At 31.3% G+C, this 10,325-nt stretch overlaps 1 protein-coding gene across 1 annotated transcript; it reads left to right on the top strand.

Annotated features, from left to right (window-relative positions):
* The first annotated feature begins 2,395 nt into the window (after window positions 1-2,395).
* Window positions 2,396-6,818, top strand: LOC128181488 (uncharacterized). Its single transcript, XM_052849911.1, has 8 exons — window positions 2,396-2,546; window positions 3,630-3,690; window positions 3,853-3,972; window positions 4,075-4,190; window positions 4,398-4,467; window positions 4,668-4,759; window positions 5,080-5,152; window positions 6,570-6,818. The coding sequence occupies exons 1-8, from the start codon at window positions 2,538-2,540 to the stop codon at window positions 6,665-6,667; spliced, it is 639 nt and encodes a 212-aa protein (XP_052705871.1). The 5' UTR covers window positions 2,396-2,537; the 3' UTR covers window positions 6,668-6,818.
* The last annotated feature ends 3,507 nt before the right edge of the window (window positions 6,819-10,325 follow it).

Raw genomic sequence — 10,325 nt, 5'->3', positions numbered from 1 at the left:
AATTAATCAATTAAAGTATGCCGATGATTAAGTAACGGTTAAACGTAGGGGGCGAGCGCAATATGAGAACTTTTCGAGTGTACTACAAGTTAGTGTTTCGCAAAAGTATTCTTCTTTTGTAAACTAAGTACATCGCTCAGTTATTATGAAAATTTATTACAGAACCTTGTCTTTCTAACTGTTAACACCTGCTTGTAATTTCTTCATTCTTAAAGTGAATTTTGTTCTTCGAGCAGACATTGTAGTCGAGTCGTACTAGATTTGAAAAAGACATCGTTTGTAGAATTAAGTATTGCCAGACTGACCTGGCGAATAATGGCGAATTTTAACTTTTAGTAATTCGTGTGCAAGCACAGTATAAATCGTGACAGTGGCTTGAGGGATATATATACTCATTAGGAAAATAATCAGGATGCGATAAAAAAAAAGGGGGGGAATTTTGTCTATATGAACCACTCTACACAAAAAAATAACACGATTAAAATTATGTTATACAGGTATTGTAGTACATGTTTACATTGAATTTGTTTTGGTTTAACATGGACTTTGTACTGAAAATTAAACAAATATTTCAGTAAGTGACCTTTCTAATACAATATAGCCATATATAATGCAAAAACTTTCATAAAACTGATATGCATAAATATGACACTTGCCTCTAGAAATAATATGCAGACTATTGATAAACATTCCAATTCCAGAATTGTTTCATTCTGTTTCTAAAGTTTGCAGATCCATGAATTATCTTTTTAGAAGTGGTCTCGTATGGAATTCAATGACTGACTTGAATTTTTTCAATGAATGAAAGAGATATTCACTGTAGAATTATTGAAACTTAAGTTAACCCTACCATTGATGCAACACTTCTGCAAGATTGTGATGATCTTGGTAGATTTATGAATGTGAAATATTTGGATAACAGGGGTTAAGAAAATGAAAACATTTACAATGAAATGCAATTTGCAATGAAAACATTGTTAAAATTTATCAAAGTCAAAATCTATGGAAACTCTTCATTACATGTACAGGTTTACCAAACTTGAGTGAGAATGGTATTTTGTCATTATTTAAGGAGATAAGGGGAACACTAAAAAGATCTACAAATTCGTAACTCTGCAGAGATCAGGCCAGAAACTTTGCAAGTTTCAATGAAAAATATGAAGTGTGTTAACTTAAAGGCTTTTAGTGTGACTCCTTCCGGAGATTATGAAAAGTGGGCAATTAAATTTTCTAAATGAACATTTCTATGTTAAACTTCGAATTCCTATTGGGGATCCAGTATTGGTCCGAGAGTCACAATTTTGACAATTTGAAATATTCTCTTTTTATACAAGCTTTCGTTTAAAAAATTGGCATTTCTGGTACAGTGACTGTCGTTCTTGACAAGAGTGTTCATCGCACACCCTATTTTTACTCATCTTCCTTTTTAATTTTTTTTTTTCATTAATTTTTCAATTAAGAGTTCCCTTGCTTTGTACCAAGTTTAGTTTTTCATCAAATGGTTCCAGAAGCCTCTGCTGTAATTAATATTAATAAATGTTGAGAACTCAGAGGAAGCCGAGTCAATTGTGACAAACATGGGTGATAGTGTTGTAGAGGGTTCTGTACCTGTATTATTGTCAGTAAAATAAAACTGGAACTCTTGCAATTGATTGATTTTTTTATCGTTATTAAGAGTTATATATAGTTATGATAATTAGATACTTAGACTGTTAGTTTCTCTTGTTAACAAAGAAATAAAAACATACATAATATTGAATTAGTGCACTTGTGTACTTTTGATGCAGCAGATGTGACAATGTCTAAAAGTAACTGCCTTGTGACAGGAGTCTTGTGAGTGTAGGAGTTTGCATTTTGAAAACAAAACCTGGGTATATAGAAAATATACAATATAGTTATATAAAACAAAAGGATATTGGTATTATGTATAGGTATATATAATGCAACATGTGTACAATAAATAAGCAGATAGAAAAATCAACTTCAAAAAGAACTTTTACCGGGGTATAAGTTCAAAAAGGTTGATTATTGGAAATGCATCACTAAAGCATTGTAAATAGTAAAACTTGACCAAAATCGTGACTATGACCTTTTTAAGAGGTGTTGCATTTACAAACTGTTCATCACTGTATTCAATATACGACTAAACCTCGAAGTTAAAAGGACCAAAATTCCTAGAAAAATAACTGAATCGGCATTGCCTGGTTATATGCACATTTACACTTTGTGTCCTTAACACCTACCAAAAGTCTCGAAATAAAGTGCAGCAATTAAAGAGGAGTTGCGCTTACAAAAAAAACCCAGATGTAAATAAAACTTTCCACAAGGATATAAAACCATTAATAGATATAAAATTAACTCCCACAATATAGGAAGAGCAAACACATGATTTAATAGTCTAAGTGTCTTCTATACTGGTATAAGTCGCGTGAAGAAGAGGCTGGAAATCCCCAGCTTGACCTATATGTTACATATATAAAGGCTGGCTACACAAATTGGTTGTAGGAGTCAATTAATATCAGAAACTTAACATCAACATGACGGAGGTAAGTTGATATCTGTATCAATTACTGTATTTCTTATTGTGTAACTGTATGTTATTATTTAGCATGTATCTGTGTACTTTACGTAGAAAAAAAACCCTGCATTTCCTCAATACATGTACACGTATGTCATATTTGTGATTTATTTGTGTATTTTACGTTACAAAGTACATGATATACGGATTCTATAGAATTCTCATAATTAATAAGCACATTTAATTATTGAGAATTGACATTTAATGAGGCAACGTTTTAAAGTAAATTCCATTATATATATATATATATATATATATATATATATATATATATATATATATATATATATATATAAGTGACTGCAGTCACCACAAATTAGTACTCCTTATATTTAGTACTCCTTAACACATAACAAAGTCTGTCATGTTGTAAATATTTTATAAAAAAAATTAAAAAATTTTTTTTATAACATGACAAATTGTCATGAAATCTATCTAGCCATAATTGTACAATATACATATACATAAAATACATAAATTAATTAGTTTTGCGTTCAAACACCCTTTAGGTAGTAGTTGGGAAAAAACTTTGTTTTCTCAATATAGGTAAACTGTACCTTCAATGACAGTTTTAATTAAAACAAAAATAGTGTTATAGAAAGTTGAAGTCAACTGGAATTGACCACATTATGACATGTAATAAAAGAATTTAAATGTAATAAAAGACTTTACATGTATTAAAAAAATTACATGCCGATTTTGATATATAAGTAGGCTTGGTGGTCAACAAAATGAACCATCAGATCTATCTTAAATTTTAAAAAATGATTTGTCAAGCTGTAAAATATTATTTTGTAAAGATAGAACAGTTTTTCTTACAATGAAAAACAGATATACTCCCGCCTAAGAATATACAAGACCCTATTTTTTTTTCATTATTTATTGTTATGTATAATGCATATATTTTTCATTACGTAAAAATTATAATAACGTCAGGTGCCTGGTTTTTGATTCGTACAATTTTTGAAGGCATCAAAAGAACTATATGCATATAAGTGAGTAGCTAGTGTCTTTAATTATGTAACTGCATATTGTGATTTTAATTTATAAGGCTGCAGAATTGAGATTACCAAACGTTGAAAACCTTCCTGACATGTGGACTGATAGATTGTGTAAGAATATCTCTTTCTTTATCTCTTTCTCTCTCTAGAAATTTTTCAACTTTTGAATTTCTTATTTGTTTCTGTTAATTATAATGCGTTTACAGTAATTGGCATATAATACACGTATACTTAGAACATGTATTTATCAATTTAACGTATTTCTCTCAATAGATGCAGAAAAAAAGCCAAAAATAGTTGTTTTTCGTCCCGTGAAAAGTGACCGATTCATAGTCAACGATAATGGACAATTGAGAGTAGAAAAAGTAGCAAATATCACCACAGATAAAAGCTGTACGGAAAATATTTCAAACTAATTATTATTTCTTGCATGTCACTGTAAACAAATAGGTTAAGCATTTACGAAATGTCTTTACGAAATATTTTTACTGGTAGGTCAATTTTCGGAGCATTTTACCGTGGAAAATTATACGAAAAAATACGAATTCCGATCTGAGAGTAACGACAAATTGTGTCTTGGTGTCACCGACCAGAAAACGTTCGAACTTACAGTATGTTGTTTCTACTAATATATTAAATGATAGTGTTGATGGTGGGTATGAATGGATGTAAATGCTAAATGCAGTCTTGTATGAACTATTAATACAAGAAAGGAGACATAATCCCTAATCAAAAAACATATCCCTCGGACCCACCTACTGGAAAAAAAAATGTGGATTCTTTTTCAAAATGTTAGGTAATTTTTTTTTCTTTTTTAGGAGAAAAATCCTAGATCCAATACGTATTTCCAACAGCTGAAATGTTCAAAATATGCCTGTATGGACACAGGTAGAGCTTTTGTTAAATTCAAATTGACCGTTATGTCTTCGCATTACTTTTAGAGATACCCAAACCTACTTCTATTAATATTAGAAAGAGGTATGGTTATTTTGAATTGCTTCATTCATAAATTATGTGTATGATTTTGAAAAGAAAAAGGTCTTTTGGTTGAGACAAATTGACTCCTTCCTCCATATATATTTTAACAGAATTTACCAAAACTTCTCAATGCCAACGTCTATTAGAAGGAAAGCATAACGGGGATATGAGCACCAATAACAAAAGAACATGCGGGGAGACGGTGAGTTAGTCATTAAGTATCAATTTCTTGTTCCAACAATTAATAAGTAATATACAACAAACAATATAATGAGATAGGGAGTTGGTCATGATTATAATCGTCTTTGTCCAACAATTACAATATATATTGAATAAGCAATTGGATAAAGTTTTACACAAAAATATCAACAAATATGGTGAAAAGAATGTAACAATGATCGGCAAAAGCTTTAAGATGTTGAGTTTTTAAACGTATGATAATGAATATATGGGGTTTTTCTTTCGCCATCAAATAACAAACAACAAAAACTTACATTGATAAATTTACCTCTGTTTTGAAAGGATGAAAGCTTCATATCGAACACAGATTCCCGTAATCCCGTTGTTCAACTTTTCCTGAAACCCTGGGACACAGGTACAATTGTATACTGTCTATGCTGCAATATTTGTGATTATTGATAATTTGTATATTTCTATGCAATTTGAAGTGTTGTGTGCAACAGCATGGCTACTATAAATTGATTCAATTCGTCATCGAAAGAAAGTGTTTTGGTTTGTGTGGATACCCCTCCCCCAAGCAATTTATCTTTATTGTTAGGTACTATCACAAAACTAAGTTTATTGTCAAACCAATGAAAGTAATTTCATTAAAGACTGCCGCAAATTTGCAAGGAAATGCCTCTCTGCAATAAAGTTAACCTATAAAGTTTAGTATACTGTAGAGTTTTACCTCTTAGCAGAAACAAGTGTCTGCCCGTGCGCAAACATTTAGAACTACAATAAAGAGATCTCAATTGTCAGGTTTTAAGGCCAATGGACACATGATATATTTTCTTTGAAATTATGTAGTATTTGATAATTAATTTAGCATAGAAAGATTATTATTTTAGAGAAATTATTTGCCCTAAATCATTATTTGGACTTCTTCATGCAAACTTTTAACTTGTAATGTTTGAATCATATTGTGTAGGACATGCTTAAGATATAGAAATTAATATAAGATACATAAAAAATATCGGCGTAATGAAACATGCAAGTTTAATTTTTTCAGTCAGGTTTTTATGATTTTTACCTTTGAAGTCATCTTTTTTAAAAACTACATCACTGACCCCCATGTTTTATTATGTCATTTAAATACAGAGAAATATCTAATAATTTTTTTTTTCAGATTGATAAAATCTTGAAATTGAGAAAACTTAAATTGTTACCATTGGAAAAAAAATAGCAGAGTTTTAAGTGAAAAAAGTAACACCAGAATGTTTCGGCCTTACACAAAATAAATCTTAATTACAATTTCCAATCTGGTTAAAGTGAATAGACAATATTAAATGTGAATATTTTACTTAATTAAAATAAGGGCGACAAGTTTTAATGCAGGAAAAAACTGCATTTTAAATTAAAAAAGATCAAACTAAATTAGTCTTACTATGTATTTTTCAAGTATGTTTCCAAAAGATTTCAATGATATACTTCTCAATAGACTTTTGATACAAAACATTGAGGAATTAGATACTTTAAAAGTTATACGTATCGATTTTTTTTTTAGAAAAGCTGAAAAATTAAGATCAAAATTTTTACATAAATGCATATTTGGATGTTGCGCCATCAGGGAGACATATTTTTAAGCTTAATCATTTTTAAAATATTGAATAAAATCGATATTCTATTCATATCTATATCAACTGCATATCATGTTAAAAAAAACTGATGTATGACTTGTATAATAACTATATGAATTATTACACATCTATGAACTATAATATCAACTACTCTTGATTCATTTCTTCGATGTTCAGGTTTGGTTGTGTTATATTCATTTCTTCGATGTTCAGGTTTGGTTGTGTTATACCAAGATGGTAACTTCGAGGTGGTGGAACAGGAAGACGGGCTGTGTGGACGGTACAATGGCTTCGCTAAATTCTCCCTATAAAATCTTTTTGTTATATGTCATTTTACATCGCATTACATGGATTGCTGTTTCTGTGCCATTTGTATTTATCTAGTGTTAGTCTGTATACGATGTAATTTAAAAAGAAATACTCCACATTTGCATATCTAATTTAATTTATTTTGTTAATAAATTATTTTTAAAATAAATTTTATGGTTTTGTATTTTACTTTTAAGCTTTTATTTGTATTTGTTTATTTGCCATATAGTGCTCACTCAAACAATAACATGCTTTCTTTGGTGATTCATGCGGAATATTAATAAAGAGGTCACCGTGGCTATATTGCAGAAAAAATACATAACCCGCGTTTGATTCACAAAGTAATATATATATGGTTAATTAGAAATCTATCAGTGTTATAAAAATGTATGCAATTTAAATTCGCAATTGCATGCATTTTTATTTGTATATTTCAAACTTATAAGTTTAAAATATACAAATAAATTTGCTGCATGCACTTATAAGTTGTCTGATCCAAAGGTGTGTCTGCTTGATGCATGATGAAACTGCCCTACAATTCCCCAATTGAGTTAATTAACCAAACTGCTTTTTTGGTTACACGTTCTGGAAGTTTTTTTTTCATCAAAGCTAAACTCGTGCATTCAAAAACGAATTGGCTGGTTTCGTTTATTCTACATTATTTTGTCAACTCTAAAACATTCTATGTTTACTCTGTTGCAAGTAAATATTTCGATGCACACCCCCACTGACTTTGATTTGCCAAAATGTGTCCATCATCTTACTTGGTTTATCGAGAATAAAAGTAGTCATTTTCTCTTATTTTGTTTACAGATTTGCAGAAACACTTTAATCTGGACATTAACTGTACAAGAAAGATGTAGGGAACTACAAACAGACTAACGTAGTGATCATTTTGCTAAGGAAATTTTATGTTGCACATAATTCTCTGAAGGATGTCAAAATACTGCATGACCTATTCACTAAAAAGTTTACCCTTCATTCTGCGGACCTCTTTCCTTTCCACATTTATATCCTGCAGAAATCTTTAAAACAGTGGAAAAGAAGGCAATGTCAGAAATATTGCAGGATCTGGTTTACGATTTCAGCATTTCAGTCTTGCTCATAAGCGATATGAACTTGTGTTAAAAATATTTTAGGAGAGCATGGTATAAAAGAAAAAGTTGTGTTCCAAATGGTTCATTCACAGAAAGTGTTAAAGGTCCGACTGTTTTCAATGTGTGCCCAATCATTTTTTTTTATCAAAGTCCAGTGATTGACTCTGTGGTTCAAAACTCATGTGTTAAAACGTCAAGCCATAGCTTCCCTGAAATATCTTTTAATGTAAATACTAACACTGCTTCTTCAGAAATTGCAAGTTCTAGGGAGAGAGAAATTCCAATGTTTAGAACGATCAAGAAATTTCAGAAATGAAATTAAAAGACCCAGGGAATAAGCAAACTCTGGTTTGGAAATTAGACGGAAGAAAAGTACCCTCAGGGGATAAAATTTGTTCGCTTAACGAAGAAGCTAGCGTAGTATGTGAACAGTGGAAGAATCTTGTTGTTTTAGATAGTCTATTGTATCTTAGGGGAAAGAACTAAGAACTCTTTAGGTTTCCGTAAAATATACTCCCTTTAAGTCAGTTTTCAGCTAGGTTTAGTGTAAAATAAAATAAACAAGGGTAGTTGTCTATAGCTGTTGCTATGTATGTAAATAGAAATATTTTGTTTTCGTACGTGTTTGCGAATGGTGTTGTGTGTTGTTAATATTCAATAGTTGGAAATAAGTTGCTGAAAACGCGTAAAACTGATATGCGCATTACATTCACACTAAATCACGGGAGGCCCTTTATTTTATGTTTCCACAATATAACATTTGCATGGATAAACTCAGAGACGATAAAACATTCATTGAATTTTTTTTCTGTTCATCAAAGAAAATAAGGGAAATAACTCACAGTGCATTTACTATCAAAAATCCCGAGAGTTTCGAATGTCAATATGGTGTATAAAAACGTTGTTAAAGAAATGTTGCATTGTGCTATTATAGAATAAAACCTTTCGAAGAAAGGTATTTACAGCTTCAAAGCGATTTGTTATGAACAATTTGACTGTTATTTTCAATGCAACTTCATTAATTTTTTCCAAAATCGTTTTGGGGTGATTCTGCAATTTTCTGCTACATTACGGGTATATGGGAAGCATTTTAACAGTTGTGAAAAAAAATTTCCACAGACATTGTTACATTAGTCAAACTCAGGAGAGTGTAGAAAATGTCAATAATATACGGTGTGTCTATGGGAAGCATTTTAACTGTTGTGAAAATTTTTTCCCCCAGACATAGTTACATTAGTCAAACTCAGGAGAGTGTAGTGAAATTAATAGCACTATTGTAGGCTTAAAGCTTGGTTATGCAAATGTCAACAATATACGGTGTGTCGATGTATCTATTTCGTAAATGTCCGATATCATATGCTATGTCAACCCGTGCACGCACGGGTCAAAATCTAGTGATGATTTATATATATAGACATCTAAGTTAATATGAAGTTAACTTGATATCTTATTAATAACTATGCATATAAAGCATGTCTCATGTTTTCTTAAAAATTTCTTCTCTTCTCTAATATAAACCATGTTACAGATTCTAGAATTGGAACAGGTCCAGGATAATTGGATGGAACAAGATATTTTTTCCTTTGGAAGGAATGCCGTGTTTCATTCCTAGATGTGATATTTCAATATTTAAGAGTTTCAAAAATTCCATGGATCATTGGAAAACCAGACATGTGTTAACTGTTCCAATATATGTATGTGCAGTGTGCACTAGTCAATTAAAGACACGTCCCCATGCAATAGCGTGCTTTAAGAGACACCCCCATGATGGAGATTTCCTGAGCTTCCTGTATTGTGTGCGCGTCCGGAAGGAAAATTTTATCGATCCGAGAGGAAAGATTCCTCCCCGAAAAGGTTCCCCTGAGGAAATACGACACATGGAGAGGATACGTGAACCCGAAGAAAACGCCAAAAGAAGGAGGGACGCTGTTCGTGACTGTACGCCCCATCATTACGAGAAAATGATTTTTCGGGACACGCCCATCGATTTTGTTACTCGGAGCAGTAAGCAAATTGCCGTGATCAACATGGGAGGCAGAAACAAGTTGTATTCCCCACCGCCGTCCGATATGGACAGATACATAAACTCCTATATATATCTATTGAATCTGTAATAGTTTATAAAGTATGTGATGTATTTTTTGATACGGGTAGTTAATTAAAAGAAATTAGAGATATCTTTAACGCATATATTATTTAAATTTTAGTCAAATGCATAGCATTTTTCTTTAAGGGGGAGGACTGTGGTAGATCGGGATTTCGTTTATATTTATTATTATTAGTATTTCGATACCGATGTGATTGAATTTTATTACTTTGGTAACGGCCACTTTATATGATAGCCAATAACTTTAATGACATGTACAGTTGTATTTGTTCTCTTTTCCGAATATAAACCCACGCAAGTCCTTATTTGACGAGTGAGACAGCTGGTTTTGCTAGCTACATTTCTCCAAAGTCCCAGTCTCGTTTGTCTATTTGAGGTCCCTGTTAAAGTTAGGTTTTATGGTTTGGGGATTTTGAGTACTTGTTAATGACTAGTGTTCTTATTTTGTTATAATAA

The sequence above is a fragment of the Crassostrea angulata genome, chromosome 4 (genome assembly GCF_025612915.1).
Source record: "Crassostrea angulata isolate pt1a10 chromosome 4, ASM2561291v2, whole genome shotgun sequence".
NCBI classification, from domain to species: Eukaryota; Metazoa; Mollusca; class Bivalvia; order Ostreida; family Ostreidae; genus Magallana; species Magallana angulata.
This window is presented reverse-complemented; position numbering and strand designations above follow the sequence as displayed.

Excerpts from the sequence above, each read along its gene's own strand:
- LOC128181488 (XM_052849911.1), top strand. Across the intron at positions 4,468-4,667 it reads ATATGCCTGTATGGACACAG|AATTTACCAAAACTTCTCAA; the intron begins GTAGAGCTTTTG and ends ATATTTTAACAG. Across the intron at positions 5,153-6,569 it reads CCTGAAACCCTGGGACACAG|GTTTGGTTGTGTTATACCAA; the intron begins GTACAATTGTAT and ends TTCGATGTTCAG.